This window comes from Phoenix dactylifera, unplaced genomic scaffold (assembly GCF_009389715.1).
Source record: "Phoenix dactylifera cultivar Barhee BC4 unplaced genomic scaffold, palm_55x_up_171113_PBpolish2nd_filt_p 002840F, whole genome shotgun sequence".
Lineage (NCBI taxonomy): Eukaryota > Viridiplantae > Streptophyta > Magnoliopsida > Arecales > Arecaceae > Phoenix > Phoenix dactylifera.
In genome coordinates, this window is record NW_024069936.1 from 4,109 (window position 1) to 24,007 (window position 19,899).

Genomic DNA, 19,899 nt, shown 5'->3' on the forward strand with positions numbered 1-19,899 from the left:
GATCTAAATCATGGTCGACTGACTACAAGGGAAAATCAAAAATATGCAAATAAGTGCATGGCATTGATTATTGTTGCTATAATAATAGATGGTTGCAAGATTATGTTGTGGCCAGACAACAAGTCTAAATGGTTAAGGCAACAAGATGTTGGCCGTTTAGGTTCCTTATTCCTTGCGGTCTTCTTGGCCCAGCTTTTCCTCCCATACTTAGGCTCTACCCTCTCTCCCCGAATGTTTCTCTCATCCACAAGCTCTATCCTCCCTTCCCGATGTTTCCTCACATTCACAGGCTCCATCCTCCCTCCGTGGTTCATGCGTGTCCGCTATTCATGTCATTGCCTATATTGTATATAACACAGCGGTCGTGAATGGCATGAAAGCAAGTTGGTTGCTTATAGGTCATCCGCAAGATAGTGCAAAAGAAAAGGTATTGCGTACTAAATTTTCTATATTAAGCTTCTAAGAAGAATGAATGAATGATTGAATTTATGCTTTTAACTCCTTTTTCATTCATTCATTCATTCATCCATCTGTCCTTTCTTTCTCTTTTTCTTTCCTTACCTCTTCTCTCTCTCTTTTTTTTGTATTATATTACAATAGAAGCGCTGCCATTTGTCTTCAAATGCCAAACCTCATTTTAGAATACGTTACTATAGGATGGTGACAACCATCGTCCAATTCTATTGAAAAGATATAGTTTGTTATTTTATATTTCATCTAACACATACAATCAAGGGAATTTTTGCAAAAAAAATCTACTTCACTTTTGATTTTTCAAAATCAAGATATTTTCTTAATAAGAAACACTTTATTTTTGCATACCTTGTTTTATGACTACTTAAAAGCTATTTATATATGTGCATCAATGTGTATTTATTGAAGCTCATTATTCATTATACAGATATATCAATATCTGTAAGTCATGTGTTCAAACCAACATTATTTAAGGCATATTTGATGTCTATATTATGTTGTAGTTTTTAGTCTGACAATAGATAGACTAATAGTATATCAATGAGCAGAAAGTAAAGTAAAATATATTATCTGTGTGGAATTCCTCCTATCAATCTTTAGAAATGATTGATGTTCCTATTATGAGAAACAACAAGGCTTTATATCTGTAAACACAATGAAGTACAAGCTATGTACCTCTTGTTGTTGAAGATTACAAATGGGTCTGCATGCCATTTCATGATCAGCCAGCAAGAAATAACATAGAAAATTATGTAAAAAATATCTTCCTCTTTCTCTTTTACTAAATATACTTACAATCATGATCCATATCTTGCTCGTTCTAATAGAAAATGGAAAATTTTTTACCACTAATGATCGTAGATGATGTTGTAAATATTACATATTATCACAATTTCTATGAATGTTATACTAATCATGCCTTGGTACTTGAGTTTCTATTTTGCTAATTAAAGATTTTCCTTGGAAAAGTTTCGAAAAAAAGGCTCCTAAGATCAAAGCAAGTTGTATCCGTGACCATAATGATCAAAGTCATTCCACCTATTTTGAAGTTCCCTCATCTCCAATCATTCTTATCAAAGGCCACTAATCCAAGAGGAACTACATTGTTCAACTTTTTTATTTTTAATGAATGAGATTTCTTATAATCCTTTTTCTTCCTGCTCAATAAGCTAAGATGCGTAAATGAGATTTTTCTCAGATGGCTGCAGTCCGTGCATGGTTATTGATGGCATTACTCGCAAGCATTTGCTTGGTGAAAGAAAATAATGCAGAAGATATTGGTTACGGCACTATTGGAAAAGGTGGTGGTGATGTTCATTGTGGAGTTGGAATAAGGGGAAATTGTCGTCCTCATGAAGCAGCGCCTTACCATAGACCTTGTGAGAAAAAGGATGGGTGTAGAGGAGATCCACCGAACACGGGAAAAGATAGTTGAACATGATGGAATTTGCCGAAGCCCAAAGCAGGGAAGAGAATTAAAGATGCTGAACAGTTGCTTCACTCACTTTGGGCCAACTCCCATGTGAGTTTGTCAAAGTATGCAAGAGAAGGAGATAAAATCTCTTTCCTCGTTAAAAGAAGAGAAGAAGATCGATGAATTCTCGCACTTTGTCGAGTTAGTGTTATATCTATTTGTTGCGTGATGTGTGTAGTACGTGTTGCTGGGTCATTTTGTTTATATTCTCTAAGCTACCTTCTAGGGAAGATGATGGCCCTACTGAATTTCTTAAGCTTAATTAGCCAAATTTCTTCGCATTATGGAGGAACTTGGTTTGTGTCATGTTAATAGAGTGTTTCCTTTTTATCAATTATGCAATACTACCTTGATCCACAATAAAGTACTGCTTCCTCGCAGAGGCAGCTTATTTCTTTATCTGTATCTCACATTAATCCATGTTTTAAAACCACCAGCAAATTATGCAAGAAATTAATGGAGGGGCATGACCTTTGATATTTTTTGTTCTTTTGCTTTCTTTTTAATGATTATGTAGTCACAACAAATATAACCCAAGCGCTTGAAAAAGGTGGGAGCAAGTGGGAGCACACAAATATAAGGCTATCAATCAGTTAATTAATGCTTTAGTTCCTTGTGTTAATGCGAGCTTAATTAGGAAGGCTCCTCTCTACTGAAGGCATGGCATGCAAAAGAAACTGATTACTTGTCCCTCGTTGACTTCCATGAATTTGAAATTTCCAATTGGAAACTTGTTGACAAAATCTATGCTACTTTTGATGCATCATTGACGGGATGAGGTTTGGGTGAATACATTGCCATCCCTCGTGTAAGTTGCATTCAACTACTCTTATGTCAACTCTAGTTACGATAACCTCCTTGATAAATGGAGCACCATATAAACGAGGTTAAAGAAAAAAAATCAAATGTTTACCGGTCATGACTAAGATATTAGGGTCGAAATCGGATCGGATATGGACGAATACTAGTATATCCGGTTCGAGCTGGTACAGTGTACATGAATTTGATGGTTATTGTGTGGAAGATTTATAATCTTGAATACTGGGTTTAACTTTTCTAATCATTTTTGCGGTTGAATTTGTGTTTTTCATGGCCAGCATTTTTTTTTTAGCACAAAATTTAGCTTGAGTACAACTTGCTTGATTTGTAAATAAGTTGAATTAGAGGTATTCTTGGTTTGTTCCACCTCAGCTTGATTCTATAGCCTATTATAAAACCGGAAAGGGAATATTGCCTTCTTGACTCTTTGTTCTAGCTAGACTTTTGGGTCCAGCTGGGATTATTATCCTCACCCACCCGCTCTCTCTTTAGGCCATAATAAATGGGTGTAAGCATCATGGGAGACCATACCGGTTTTTTCATAATACTGATAACGCCCAAAGGACCCACCCTTCCTGTATTTGTCCATATAACAGAAACTTCAACCGTTATTTTATCCAATCCTGTTTGATAATATTTTAGAATTAAATAATTAACTGTGTGATGGTTATAAATTATTAATAAAAAAAATAACAAGTTTATTTTCTTAGATCATTATTCATTGAATGAAAATGTTAAATTCAATAACCAAGCAGAGACTTGAATTTAAAACCCATGCCTTTTCCTTATGAATACTTCTTTATTAGGATAACTTGTGGTTTTTTTTACATTTGTCATGAATAAGTTGAAGGGTTTTTTATTTTTGAGAAAATTTTGTGACTAACCACCACTTATTGCATTCATCTAATGAAAAGGATATAAAAGTGGCAAAAATATCACGAAGAAAGCTACAAAATATGTGGTTGCAAAAGGCCTAATGGGCAGAAAGATCTGAACAATTGGAATGGGATGCGCGTCTTAATATTATTATGGGAGCTGCAAAAGGCCTTGCATACTTGCATCATGATTGTTCACCTAGAATCATACATCGTGACATTAAATCAAGCAACATATTACTAGATGGAAATTCGGGAGGCTCATGTGTCTGATTTTGGACTCGCAAAACTATTGGAGGATGAAGAATCTCATATCACTACAATAGTTGCGGGAACATTTGGTTATCTTGCTGCAGGTATGGGAAAACTGTGCATCCAATAAAATCAAATTGATTTCAGAAAATATAGATGTAACTTGCATCTATTCTTTTTGGAAACTCTAGGGCCTAAATATTGAAATTGATAATCTGAAAAAATGATGTATATCTATATAAAAGAATTTCAGGTTTCAAGAATTACCTGAAGGAATACCAAAGGAAAAAGATTTTTCAGGATCTAGAGGTTGAATCATGTGAATAATCTCTTCTAATGAAAATACTCAGGCCAAATGTTCAATCATAATGGAAAGAACACACCAATCACCATTCAAATGCTTTTGCAAAGATAGGATGGAAGAAAGTTAATTTCTTGCTTAGAACCCTTCCCTGTTGTTCCTCTCTTGTTTTTTTAAATGTCAATTGTATGCAGATAAGAGAGGGAATGAGAGAGGAAAAAACTACCCGGTAGTTTCTTCTATCTTATAACTACTCCCTCTTAAATTCAAACTTGGATCATGTTGGTTAAAAGATTTTGGTCAGGCTAGCCCAGCATGGGCGGCCCAACTAGACCCCAAAACCAACATCTCCCACTCGCACATGATGGGCTTGCCAAGGCCAAAAAAAAAACTTTCAACTTCCATCCAAATTCTATGCGATTCATACTTAGCAAATGAACCGTGTGACCCACGAGTACACTTGCACTTGGGAGCTCAATACTATGCACCTGCTAGGGAAAAAAACATAGTGGCTACTACCAGAAGGAAAATATAATAATTAGTATAAAAGTGTCTCGTTGTGCCCCAGACGCATTTTGTTACATTAGTTAAAGCATATCTAATCCCTCTATGACTATGCTTAACTTTCTTTTCCTCACCATGTATCCACAATTATGTTCAAGCCATATCATAGCGACATAATTGGTCGACCGGTGAATACATGTGGTAGATGTAATCAATAATGGTCTTCCTTCGAACTAATGTATCTTAGTTTCATATCAACCGTTTTTCCCTCAAGAAAGGAACTCACACAGTGAGGATGCAGGGAATCCATTTATAATCACTCACTTCCTGTATGGGTCAAACCGAGCCACATGTAGTATGAATTACATGCTATGATGGTCTCTCTAAATAGAGCATACGTCTATTTGCCAATAATTACCATCATACAGATCTTGACCCAGTTGTAAGCTTACATTATACAAAAACAAACAACTGGTCCAAGTTCTCTATTAGCTCACTATCAACAGCGCCTAATAAAGTACTCGCATCTGGCTATTTATCCAGGCTAACATGATTGTGGGACTATCATGTTTTCGGTCCAAAATTACATATCCATATGTTAGGTGCAGACCTCATCTTGACTCAAGTCAAGGCAACACTTATAATCCCTAAATAAATAAATTTGCTAATTTTAGCTTACCACTGCAATGTCAAACAAGCATATTTTTTATAATGCTTCATTTACAGTGTTTAACATCATAGTGTCTCATCTCAGCTCGCTTTCACAGCGCCTGAGGTGGTCGCTTGTGTGAAAAGCCGACCTGTGCCTGGTGACGTACCTTTTAATATATATGTGTGTTTGTGCTGTATATAAAAAAAAATTCCATTCATCCAGGAATAATATAAATTGAAATGAAAACAAATATCTATTCTTCAATCATAGAGTATTATACATTCAAATCATAGTGATCTTTCATGACGCACTTTCTTACTAAACTCTATGCAATCCCAAAGACTCAACATGAGATAAAAATACGTCTCTGGGAATAGGTTTAGTAAAAGGGTCTGCAATCATCAAACGCGTTGAAATATATTTTAGGACCACTTCCTTCTGTGCTACTATGTCTCTAACAAAATGATTTTTAGTATCAATGTGTTTCGTCCTGCCATGATACTTAGGATCTTTTACATATGCAATGGCAGCTTGACTATCACAATAAACTGTCACGGGTTCTGCAGCACTTACTATTACACCCAAGCTTTGCATGAATCTTCTAAGCCAAACTGTTTCCTGCACTGTAGCTGAACAAGTAATAAACTCAGCCTCCATCATAGATAAGGCTGTACATGTTTGCTTCTTGCTACGCCAAGAGATAGCACCATTATTAAGCAAGAATACATATCCTGAAATTGATTTGCATTCATCCAGAGCTCCTGACCAATCAGCATCTGAATAACCACTTAAGCGCAAATTATCTCCTTGATAGCATAGAGAATAATCTACAGTGCCTTTGAGATATCTGAGGATCCTTTTGACAGCTTTCCAATGCAACTTTCCAGGATTGGCTTGATAACGACTCACTAACCCGACAGCATAACATATATCGGGCCGAGTACACATCATGGCATACATCAAACATCTAATAGCATTGGAGTAGGGAACATTAGCCATTTCTCTTTTCTCATCTGGAGTCTTAGGACACATTTTAAGATTCAGGCCTTCGCCTTTTGCTATAGGAGTGTCTATGGGGTTGCAGTTTTGCATATTAAATCGTTCAAGAATCTTTCTAATATAAGTCTCTTGCGACAATACAAGAAGCCTCTTTGAACGATCCCTATTGAATTTTAACTCCAAGCACATAAGCTGCTTCCCCCATATCCTTCATCTCAAAATTTGAGAACAACCATTTTCTTTATGGTAACAACAAACTCCTTATTATTCCCAGCCAACAAAATATCGTCCACATATAATGATAAAATCATGAATTTATCGTGAAAGCATTTGACATATACACAATGGTCTTCATTGATCATCGTAAACTCATATGAAGTTATAGCTCGATGAAATTTAAGTACCCACTGTCTAGATGATTGTTTTAGGCCATAAATAGATCGCTGGAGCTTGCAAACTTTGTGCTCCTGGCCTTTTACAACAAAACCTACAAGTTGTTCCATGTAGATTTCCTCATCCAGTTCTCCATTGAGAAATGCTGTCTTAACATCATCTGATGTAATTCCCAAATCTAAATGTTGCAATGATGCTAGGATAAGGCGAATGGAGGCAAACCTAACTACTGGAGAGAAGGTTTCCTCATAGTCTATACCCTCTTGTTGGGTATATCCTTTTGCCACTAGGCGTGCCTTATATCTTTCAATAGATCCATCTGCCTTTTGCTTAATCTTTGAGAACCCATTTGTTCCGCAATTGTTTTACGGTCTGATGGAAGATCAACCAAGTCCCAGACATGGTTTGCATTCATAGACTCCATTTCTTCCTCCATCGCATTTTCCACTCTTCCTTTGCAGGGCATGAGAGAGCCTCTTTAATTGACTTTGGCTCAAAAATATCATGTGAAGCTACCATAAAAGCTTCCCCTTCGATGTCAAAACGACGACGAGGGACAATTTTACGAACGCTTTTACGCAATTGTAATTCTTGTGGAATCAATCCACTAGTTATTGTGTCGCTCCCACTAGGTCCAAGAGGTTGAGACAATTTCTCAGTCACCTCAACTTGTTGTATAGGTGCGGCACAAACATCAGGATCTTCCACCTCGAAAAATGGTAATCCTTTATTATCTCACCCTTGCTAGGAAAATCATTCTCTAAGAACGTGACATCTCGTGATTCAATTTCAGTCCAACTTCTTTCTGCCTGCTCACTAATGAATACATATCCTTTAGAGTATTCCGAATATCTTATAAAGATACACTTCTTTCCTCTCGGACCCAATTTTCCATATTTGTGAGAGGATTCATGAACATAGGCAGCAGACCCCCAGGGTCGTAAATTATTTAGATCAGGTTTTCTACCTATCCATAATTCATAGGGTGTTGAAGGGACCAATTTGGAGGGCACACGGTTAAGTATATAGGCTGCAGTTAAAAGAGCATCTCCCCAATATGAAATAGGAAGTTTCGCTTGCGCCATCATTGACCTAACCATCTCTAAAAGTGTTCTATCCTTCTCTCTGCAACACCATTTTGCTGCGGAGTTCCAGGAATAGTTAATTGTCGATCTATTCCTTTCTCATCACAAAGCATTTTAAACTGCTCAGCATAGATATTCACGCCCACGATCAGTTCTTAAAACTTTAATTGTTTTATCTAACTGATTCTCAACCAAAATCAAATATCATCTAAAGCAATCTAATGCTTTTGACTTATGGGAGATCAAGTAACATGACCAAAACGCGTGAAGTCATCTATAAAAGTGATGAAATATGAGGCTCCATGCCTCGCCCCTCACATTCATTGGACCACAAATATCAGAGTGGATTAATTGCAATGGAGTTTGTGCTCTGATTCCTTACCAAATGGTTTTCTAGTTGTTTTTCCAGCTAGGCAATGCTCACAAATGGACAGTTCTATTTTAGCGAGTGAGCCCAAAAGGCCTTCTCTAGCTAGTCTATTCATTCTATCTTGTCCAATATGCCCTAATCTAGCATGCCACACATCCAGATTATTATTCACATTGCTTGAAGAAGCAATTAAAGAAAAACAGCTATCATCATAATTAACATTAGTACTGTAATCTTCATCCAATACTATAAAACCATCTGATAAATAACCAGAGCCATAATAAGTTGGCCCAAGATACACATCAACATAAATACCATAGAAATTCAAACTATATCCTAAGCTGAGAAGGGCAATTACAGAACCAAGTTTCGTCGAATATCCGGTGCATAGAGGACATCATGTAGGAGCCAAGGTACGACCACCATGTAGTACCAACTTGCAAGTGCCAATACCTTTTACTTCAACTTTAGAATTATCTCCAACATATATCCACCTAGCGCCTGGACTGATTCGTCGATACTCCACAAAAGCTCTTCTATCTTTAGCTACATGGTCTGTGGCTCCTGAGTCTACAGTCCACATAGGACGTGATTCAGTAAGCAAACACAGCTAGAAACTTAAATATAATTTAATATAATGGAGCTAGGAGATACCTTCTCTCCTGTCTTCGGCTCGGCGCATTCACGAGCGAAGTGACCCGGCTTGCCACAATTATAGCAGCACATCTTGCTCTTGTCCCTCTTTTTTACCACCGCGCTTGCCTCTCTTGCGCCGGTTAGCTTTGCCGAATTTATATGCTCGCCCTTTCTCTTTACCCATTTTGAAAGATTTCCCATCCTCTCTTTCGCTTAAAACCAGAAGCCTTGCGTGAGCTAGATTCAGCTATATAAGCTAGCCCAGAAGATTTAGCTGCCTCAAGGCGCTCATCTTCCAATTCCAGATGACGCGCAATATTATCAAAAGGACTTTATATTGTCATTATGCGTCATAGTAATTATCATATGCTCCCAGCTCTTGGGTAGAGATCTAATCACAGCTTGACTTGCTGTTCATCAATGAGGGTATGGCCAGCAGCCTTTAACTCCCTTATCCATGTTTGACATTTCCCTAAGATGCTGCCTTATTGTATTATTTAGACGCTTCTTATAGGAGTCAAACTTGATAGTGAGCCTCCTCAGCTTAGTAGCTGATGTATCCCCAAACTTTTCTTTTAAGGCAAGCCACATTTCCTGAGCAGTATCGTACTCCTCAAACTCGAACATGAAATCGTCTTGCATACTGCTCAGCAACGTGATGCGACCAATGCTATTCTTTCTTTTTCCAGGCCAAATAAGCCTCATGATCTCTTTTGTGTTGAGCAGAAGTACCCCTGCTCAGGCTCAGCCATAGTTTGGTTGAGTGTTTCCAGAACCTCCTGTTCTTCAAGGATGTATTGAACCTTTCGGTGCCAAATGTCATAATTGTCACCGTTCAGCTTATCACCCTTATTCAACTCAGCCACGATATTCTTGGACGCAGATGCCATTTGCACAATTACTTCAAAAAAAAAGAGAGACATAGTACACATAATGAATACTATCATAATAAAAGGAATCATCAAACATACACATATATATAGTTTTAGCAAAAAATATGAACTAAACCGATGATAATCTAACATAAGACACGGAATCGAAAGTTCGCTATGTTCCCAATCATCTTTCATGTTCAAATTGTTGAATCATCATTGATTTAGAACTATTTGCTCCAACAATTTAAGTTCTAGGTGAGAACTTTCTCAAAATTCTGCCAACCTAAGAACCCCCACTCAATCATATATCAAAGCATATTATTATAATAGCTAAGAAAATGCTTATTGAAAGATACAGTCCATGCCATTTATAATTTGCAAATCAAATTCATACTTTGTCACATACATAGAGATACACTTTCATAAGTGACTATTTAACATAAAATGATTAATAAGCAAATTTTCAGTGACATTCTCTATAATCAGACAAAGCATTATTTCAAAGCATAATTTCTACTTAGTCTTCTATGCTCTTGATATGATAATCTATTCCCAATGTCGAAAACCAACTGGTCTACAACAATCTTTTGTCCCACTCTGCCTAGCCATGGATCCTTAGGATCTCTTTCGCGTCCGCAAAAACCCAAATGTCTTGCGCTGCGAAGATTTGGAAACTGTGACAATATAGTTGTTCGCCTGATTCCGGATAATATACGGCGCTCCTCAGCCAAACTCAAGCTCACAGGCAATTTTAATAAAAGGTTTTAACTTCTCCCTTTCTATATTTCTCCCAAAGAGCGAGTGCAACAGTTTCCCATTCAGCTGTCAAGGAAATTAAGCAAAGCAGTAATTTGTTCCCGAACAGGGACTAAGATGCCATAGCATCTAAGAGATTTTATTAACATGTCCAATTTTTCCCTATGTGCATTTGCATGGTATATTTGGAATTCATCTTATAATTTCTGAATTGTTCGAAAATAATATTCCATCCTTCGTCCATACTTCCCTTCCTTCCTTTTTTTTTTACTGAAGGAGTACCAAAAAAAAGAATATCATATAATTGTTTTTTTAAACAAAAGTGTGCTGAATGTTATACTAATATTATAACATATAACAATGATATTTATGCCCATGGGAACTTATAGCTGGCTACGTTGACGTGCTGGGCTTCACGCGGACTTCCACGCTCGTGCTCGCTGAGGCGCAAAATCGCGCACAGTCGCGATGCCACCAGTCATGGGCCGTGCCTGACGCGCTCGCCTTGACGTGCGGGGCAGCGCACCTCGCGAGCACAGCGAGCGCGCTGGACGCGCGAGGATGGCCTAGCCTTGCAGGCTGCGCCGGGAGCGGGACGCAGGCGGCGCGGGACGCGTGCGCTGGGTCTCGCCGGACGCCGCTGGCCTTGCCGCCTTGACGCAGGCGTTAGCGCATGTAGCGTAATTCTCTGTATTTATTTTTCAGAGAACCACGGAAAAACTGTACAGAATCCCATGGATTTTTTTTTAAAAAAAATATGGAGTGTTTCAATCAAACTGAAACACCTCTCATTATATTATATAAAAACGAATTCAACCTTTCTATGGCTCTGATACCAATGATAATCTGAAAAAAATGATATATATCTATATAAAAGAATTTTAGGTTTCAAGAATTACCTAAAGGAATACCAAACGAAAAGATTTTCCAGGATCTAGAGGTTGAATCACGTGAATAATCTCTTCCAATGAAAATACTCAGGCCAAATGTTCAATCACAATGGAAAGAACACACCAATCACCGTTCAAATGCTTTTGCAAAGATAGGATGGAAGAAAGTTAATTTCTTGCTTAGAACCCTTCCCTGTTGTTCCTCTCTTGTTTTTTTTAAATGTCAATTGTATGCAGATAAGAGAGGGAATGAGAGAGGAAAAACTACCCGGTAGTTTCTTCTATCTTATAACTACTCCCTCTTTAAATTCAAACTTGGATCATGCTGGTTAAAAGATTTTGGTCAGGCTAGCCCAGCATGGGCGGCCCAACTAACCCCAAAACCAACAGAAATACTTGCTTTAATCTCTTGGAAGCTTTAGAATTTAATTGCTCAACTACTTGCTTTTACTCTGTTTGTGAGCTCATATGATTACATGCTTGCAATTAAATTTTTTTTCTAGGGGCAGTCATCGCAACGATGATTTTCTGTACTAGTTAAGTAGTTTTTCATGCAGCACTCTCTCACCTTCCTTGTTTTCTCTTCCTCCAACACAACTAAAACACACCTATTTGATGTTTGGTTTATTATGTTGCTAGTTGGAAGAAGAAAAACAAAGGGGAATTGACAAAACATCGTACATCTTGGACTGTTCAAGCCTTCATACACCTTCGGGTACAGCTCACCTATCAATGGGACCCATAAAAACCAGCCATTAAGAGGGGCCCTTAAGTTAAATGCTACAATAACTAATGTTGGGTTGTGACCTTCACTTCCTTTTGTGCTCTTCTTGCATCAACCAATTCCTGTACATGGGAATATTTGAGTTAACAGGTGGAAGACTTGGCTGGTCTTGACTGATAAGTCTCACAAATGACTAAAGAACTCTACTCAAAGCACACCATTCTTAAAAATCATCATGTACCACTCGTTATTTAATAGTACTGTGTTCTCCTGCTTAACAAAATATATCATCCTTGTTACTTATATTGGTATGGAGGGTGAGCCTAGGTGCAACCGGTAAGGTTGCTTCGGTGAAAATTTTTTGTAATCCTTTCATTGTGTGCATTGAGTATGCATGTTTATACATTAACCATTATAATTTGAAATCATGGGTAATGTTATCAAAATTATGTAATAAATAATTTTATATCTTTGAGCCAAATAACATTGTTGCGCTTTTATGGATATTATATTTCCAAAATAATGTTAAGATGTCTAGTTATTAGAGAGCGGGCGTTGGCACAGTGGTAAGGTTTCTCTATTGCGACCTAGCATCATGGGTATGGAACACTTAACTAGAAGGCTGCGTGCATTTGATCTACCCGAAATCTTGCAATAGTGGGAGCCTCGTGCGATGGACACCATTTTTTCATTAATATTTGTATGGATTTCTCTTGCTCGTCTGCATATGGCATGCAAAATTAGGTTCCGTGTACTGAAATTTTGATTTAGTTTGCTAGGATCCATCCCATTTTAATTTTGGAATTTGTACATTTAATTTTTTATTTAATGTTAATCATTTTATTATCAATGAAATTATGTTAATAGTTAATTTTAAATAATTAATTATAATTTGATTGTACTAAATGTAGAACTCATATTTTTGTATGATAATATAGGTGTACTAGCTAATTGCTGATTTGCAATTGGTCTCTGTTTGCAGTAATTTCAGGCAGTTTGTCGTGCATTAAGATGCTTCTACTGAAAATTTTCTAATCTTTTTCATTGTGTCTGTGCATTGAATATGCATACTTATATATTAGCCATTATAATTGGGAAATCATGGGTGATGTCATCAAAATTATATAATAAATGATTTTACATCTTTGCAACAAATAATATTGTTGTATTTTTATGGAGAATGTAATATAAAATTATATTATATTTTCAAAATAATGTGAATATATTTTATTATTAGAGGGTGGGCTTTGGCGCAGCAGTAAGGTTTGCCTCCATTGTGAGCTAGGTATCACAAGTTTGAATAGGAAAATAGTTTCTTGCATGTGATGATAATGCAACGTATATTTGTCCTCTACAGATCTCTCAATGGAAGGAGCCTTGTGCAATGCCCTTTTCTTAATCTTATGATTTCTTGTTAAGAATGACATATATATATATATATAAATAATCAATTAAAAAAAAAACTTAACATATGTATATGTTTTATGGTTTAAAAACCTTGAACATCCATATCCTAGTGCATGCTTGTGTCTTCTCACTTGTTTTAATCCATTTTTCCTTCTTGTGGAGCATTCAATTGGAAAAAGAAAAAAAGTATAATCATGAGATAGGCAAGATATAGATAGAATGTGTATCATCCTAATATATCTACAAATAAGTCTGTTTTATAGCATTATGAATGCAAACTTCAGTTCACAAGATTTAGTATTGTAGTTATTGATTATGATTCATTTATTGTAAAATGCAATATGTACATGAATGCACATCCCATCCAACTAGTAAGCTAAAAAAATGAATAAAATGAATACTTATTTCATAATCTATATTATTTTAATTATTATTTATAAATAAAAATCTAACTTTGTACTTTTTTATTAAAGACTAACATAATTTATGTAAAAAGTATATTTTTCTAACTATAAAATTGTGATATAATTTTGTAAGTTAACTCGAAATATATATGAATTTCTTAGTAAACCTTAGGTTCTCGCAAATATCCCTTAAATGAGCTGTTTATGAACACCTTGATTTCTGCTCAAATATAAATGAGCTGGCTCTTACTCAGCTTGACTTCGTTACAAGGTCAAGCAGCGATGCCTGGCTTTTTTTGAGCTTGGCTCGTGCACACTCTTAATCTCATGCGACTAGAAGAGTAACCCTCAAAGGTTCTCTGGACATAGAAATAACCTTGACAAAGAGCATTGAAAGGCAATGAGCCCTCGGTTCTTCATGGGTCTAATGCTGCAACCACATATTTTGTTTGATCTTTCTATGAATTTCTTGCAAATGTATTTAGATTTAGTGTGGAATTGGGTGGCTATGCCTTGTTTGGTCTTCATACTGGAATTTTATGGGCAAACCCCCTTCCAAGCTAGACTTTTCCAAGGCAATTTGCTTGAAACTATTGGGTTGAAATAGGGAAGAAAGAGGAATGAATTTATTATTTATCCATATTTGTTTTAGGGGACCTTTACATGGACTGTGCAAACCTGTATCAGCTGATACAGAGTTGAATAATTGATACATTTTAAGGTAATTCAATCTTAATGTATTGAATATTAGAACTGAATTGATGCAGAATTTTTATTTCCTATGTGACTGTTTTAGACCTGATATTTTAGAAAAATATGTATCCTTTCATTGTCTTGACAGAAAATTTGTTTTTTTTTTCTTAAAAGAAAAATCCTTACATAAAAAATCTTTAATGTATGGTGGCATAGGCATGCTACTTCAAAATTTTCAGCCCTAAGTCCTTTGATAGCCACTGAAACTTGTTCTGTTGAATGTCTTTTTTATTTACAGATTTGACTGGTAAAACCTTGCCAGACTCTCCTGTGTCCTCTGGTTGTTATAGACTGTGTTTGTCATGTATTATTTTTGTCATTTGATCATATATAGCAGCTCGTTAGAAGTCTGTCATTGTGGTACTATATTCTTGGACGTGTTTATGTGTTATACTAGGTATATTAATGGCGTGGAATCTGCTTTGCTGATTGGGCAGAAAGATCTGAACAATTGGAATGGGAATGCGCGTCTTAATATTATTATGGGAGCTGCAAAAGGCCTTGCATACTTGCATCATGATTGTTCACTAGAATCATACATCGTGACATTAAATCAAGCAACATATTACTAGATGGAAATTTGGAGGCTCATGTGTCTGATTTTGGACTCGCAAAACTATTGGAGGAATGAAGAATCTCATATCACTACAATAGTTGCGGAACATTTGGTTATCTTACTCCAGGTATGGGAAATGTGATCATCCAATAAAATCAAATTGATTTCGAAAATATAGATGTAACTTGCATCTATTCTCTTGGAAACTCTAGGCCTAATATTGAAATACTTGCTTTAATCTCTTGGAAGCTTTGAATTTAATTGCTCCAACTACTTGCTTCACTCTGTTTGTCGAGCTCATATGATTACATGCTTGCAATTAAATTTTTTTCTAGGGGCATCATCGCAACGGTGATTTTCTGTACCAGTTAAGTAGTTTTTCATGCAGCACTCTCTCACCTTCCTTGTTTTCTCTTCCTCCAACACAACTAAAACACCACCTATTGATGTTTGGTTTATATATGTTGCTAGTTGGAAGAAGAAAACAAAGGGGAATTGACAAAACTCATACATCTTGCGACCTGTTCAAGCCCTTCATACACCTTCGGGTACAGCTCACCTATCAATGGGACATAAAAACCAAGACATTAAGAGGGGCCCTTAAGTTAAATGCTACAATAACTAATGTTGGGGTTGTGACCTTCACTTCCTTTTGTGCTCTTCCTTGCATCAACCAATCCTGTACATGGGAATATTTGAGTTAACAGGTGGAAGACTTGGCTGGTCTTGACTGATAAGCCTCACGAATGACTAAAGAACTCTACTCAAAGCACACCATTCTTGAAAATCATCATGTACCACTCGTTTATTTAATAGTACTGTGTTCTCCTGCTTAACAAAATATATCATCCTTGTTACTTATATTGGTATGGAGGGTGAGCCTAGGTGCAACCGGTAAGGTTGCTTCGGTGAAAATTTTTTGTAATCCTTTTCATTGTGTGTGCATTGAGTATGCATGTTTATACATTAACCATTATAATTTGAAATCATGGGTAATGTTATCAAAATTATGTAATAAATAATTTTATATCTTTGAGCCAAATAACATTGTTGTGCTTTTATGGATATTATATTCCAAAATAATGTTAAGATGTCTAGTTATTAGAGAGCGGGCGTTGGCACAGTGGTAAGGTTTCTCTATTGCGACCTAGCGTCATGGGTATGGAACACTTAACTAGAAGGCTGCGTGCATCTGATCTACCCCAAATCTTGCAATAGTGGGAGCCTCGTGCGATGGACACCATTTTTTCATTAATATTTGTATGGATTTCTCTTGTTCGTCTGCATATGGCATGCAAAATTAGGTTCCGTGTACTGGAATTTTGATTTAGTTTGCTAGGATCCATCCCATTTTACTTGAAGCAAATTTTATTTATAATGATTCCTTGGATCACTACCATGCAACCTTCGGGACCAGCACTGCAGAGACGTGTGCTTGACACATGGCCTCCTGATTCAACAAAATATGGCCTCTTATATTTCACATCAAACCATCAAAGCAATTTTTTTGTGGTTAAGTTTCAGCAAAAATGATCAAGAGTAACATGAATGTTATGCATACCCATTAGATTGGTATTTACCTCCCAAGATTTGAACATGGAACACTCTCCGTCTGGATCAGTAATTGTTAACAAAAAATTGAATTAAATAATTATCTAATATTTTTATTGGTTTCTTAAATATTTTATAATACTTGAAAGTTTCAGACCACCATATAGTAAACACCACGACAATAAACCCAAATATTTCAGACAATATAATATCCTCTAAATTATGTTATACATGATCCCTTTTATTTTTCTTATTTTGGCATTTTTACCTATTTTTTGGCCAAATCTCTGAAACTCAAGCGGGAACCCACTGAAATTGCTCTAACTGAAACTTCGCAGGCTCTGCCACAACTGAAACTAAAGCCAAGTTTTCAAACCTTGTTTCATGCTCAGCACCCATGTTAGTATATATATGCTACTTTTTCCTGTAATTATTATGCAATCGCTTAGTCTTATGTTGATGCATTTTGTATGTATGTTAGTCATAATTGCATTCACATGTTATATCAGATGCTATTTCTTGATAGTTGATTTTAATTTCCTTCATTTCCATATTAGGTCTTCAAACTAAATTACGATATAATTTATCTTTCATTGTCTAGATATAGTGTTCGTATGCTCTTATCCTAAGTATTGCAATGCAAATGCTGATAACTTGATTTCTGGTGCTTCACCTTTCAAATGTCATTAGTTCCCAAGTATTGCAGCGCATGTCATCACTTACGCTTCTCCTCCCTCCTCTCTTAGCACAAAAGCTTTTCATACAATACAATTCTAGTTATAAAATACATACATTTGTTGCACCACTGATCCTCAGTCCCCATGTTTCCTGGTAGGTAGCCTAATGAATTTAGTTTGTAGGGATGCAGTTCTTTCGAAATGCTACTTTCTTTTATTTATAATGGTTTTCATAATTCAAATTGCGAATTTTAAAATCATTTTGTTCCTCGCAGGCATATGCATATCCAGTAGAGTAGATGAGCTCTCTTTGAAATCACAAGCTATTATGGACTTTTTGCTTTCTATAATGTCAGGGACAGAATGCAGTTAATAGACCTAATATGTATGTACCAGGGTTCTTAGGCATAGACCTAATATGTATGTACCTGGGTTCTTAGGCAAAAATCACAGCTATATTTGTATATAGACATGGAAAGTTGTGTTTCCAGTAATCATCTTTGCTCGAATGGTGTGAAAATGCAGTATCTTTTATCTTATGCCTTGTCTGATTGTGGTCAAATTTACAGAGTACATGCAAAGTGGCAGGGCAACAGAAAAAACAGATGTATACAGGTTTGGAGTCTTGGTGCTGGAAGTTTTGAGTGGGAAACGACCCACTGATTCATTATTCATTGAGAAAGACTTGAATATTCTAGGATGGGTAATTCTCTGATTACTTATTCTTTCTGCATGGAATTTTAAGGGGAGATAATTTCTTATAAATATCTGATTTGATTTTTCTCATACTGTCATATTTTTCTCTTTCTTTCTTTCTTCTTCTTCTTCTTTTATGAGGTGTCTTTCTTTGTTTCTATTTCTGCTGCAGTTGAATTTCTTGATCCTTGAGGACCGTCAAAGAGAAATAATTGATCCACACTGCGATGGCATGCAGATTGAAAGCCTGGATGCTTTGCTCTCTGTTGCCATTCAGTGTGTTTCCTCAGCTCCAGAAGAGCGGCCTACAATGCACAGAATGGTGCAATTATTGGAGTCAGAGGTTATGACACCGTGTCTGGGTGACTTTTATGACTCTAACTCAGATTAGTTGCATTTCATTTAGTTGTCAACTGCTGGTTCATATGATGAAGATACATTTGAAGGAATACATAAAATGTTTTGGACACATTTATTTTCATTCATTTATTCTTCTCCGCACATTCTGTAAATGTGTTTCCATCTGTGAACTGTTTAGCCTCGTCTCTTCTTCTCAATGGTAGAAGTGAGAAGCTTTATCTTTCCACCTCAGCATATTTCTGATTCAGTACCATGGAATGTTATTTAGTCTATTGGTCGTGAGCGGTTGAAATCTCAATCTCTCTCTCTCTCTCTCTGTGCCTGCGAGCTTGTGCATGTTGATATAATGTTGAATACCAGTGGGGCCTTAAGTTTAGAGTTTGGAATTTTCCAAGGCATTTCATTATGTGTATCCAAAAAATGGCCGCGGGTGATTGAACAAGACAGTAACTAGAGGGAGATGTTAACAAGGTGAATTTGGAGAATTAGATGAAGTGGTAAGTTTGAGATGGAGGAGATGGGATTTTGAGGGATAGAGGCAGACGAGCCAGGAGGGAGAGAGAGAGAGAGAGGGTTGGGCACCAGCTGCTGACTGCTGTGGAACGTTTAAGAGAGAGAAGCACACAATGCTAGGGTGGAACACCTTTTAGTTTCCTTTCTTTTTATATTTTCCCTTTTTGTTTGGATAGTTTCCTCTCATTAGAAAGAGCCATTAGATGCGAGTCTGGATATCTCAATTTCTATTTACATTACCTTATAAAATAAAAGAGAATATATCGGATGGTTCTTGCCTGTCAAAAATTTACTGAAAAAGATGCACTTGGTTTTTCAAAGAAATTTTGTTCAAAAGAATCATATTATCAATTATATTTTTAGTAGATACCTAAAAAATATGCTTTATTTTCTATCATTCTCCTTAGTAACTGCAGAAGTCATTATCTCTCTAGTCTAACCGTTCTTCTCGCTAGTTTCCATTTTAAAATGTTTTGAAGTTTGAAGTACTTTTTAACCCACCAAGTCCATGTCCCTCTACCTATCCTCTGATACCGATTTCATGCATTCAGTTTATATTTACTATTTTTATATTTAATATTTAATTTTTTATAGTCCTTGTTTTTATTTTATTTATTTATTATGATTATTATTCTTCTCTTAATCTCATTGCAAAGTTCGAAATGGCAGTATATCTAGAACATAGTATACACCCGCCGCCCCCCCCTCCCCACGCGAAAGAAAAAATGTAGTTTGAAAATTGTGTTTTTTAAAGCACCCGTTTGGCTTGATGTGGCTTGTGGCTCTGGGTTTCGACTGATGCTGGGTTGGGTGAGTAGGGACTAGACTATCTTTGGCACAAACTTGGACTTAGAGTGCCTCCAATCTCAAAAATAAATAAGTAAATAGAAATAATAATGATCG

The 19,899-nt window shown here is 36.4% G+C and overlaps 1 protein-coding gene and 1 long non-coding RNA gene across 2 annotated transcripts; both read left to right on the top strand.

Moving 5' to 3' along the window:
* Window positions 1–240: 240 nt before the first annotated feature.
* On the top strand, window positions 241–1,732 carry LOC103720454. Its single transcript, XR_005510578.1, has 2 exons — window positions 241–427; window positions 1,673–1,732. It is a non-coding gene; the product is annotated as an uncharacterized LOC103720454 (long non-coding RNA).
* A 2,154-nt stretch (window positions 1,733–3,886) lies between these two features.
* Window positions 3,887–18,466, top strand: LOC103722328 (LRR receptor-like serine/threonine-protein kinase FEI 1; the record flags this gene model as incomplete). Its single annotated transcript, XM_039123476.1, has 3 exons — window positions 3,887–3,998; window positions 17,997–18,130; window positions 18,296–18,466. Coding segments are annotated over exons 1-3 (417 nt in total), but the record flags the coding sequence as incomplete, so codon positions are not given.
* Between the last annotated feature and the right edge of the window lie 1,433 nt (window positions 18,467–19,899).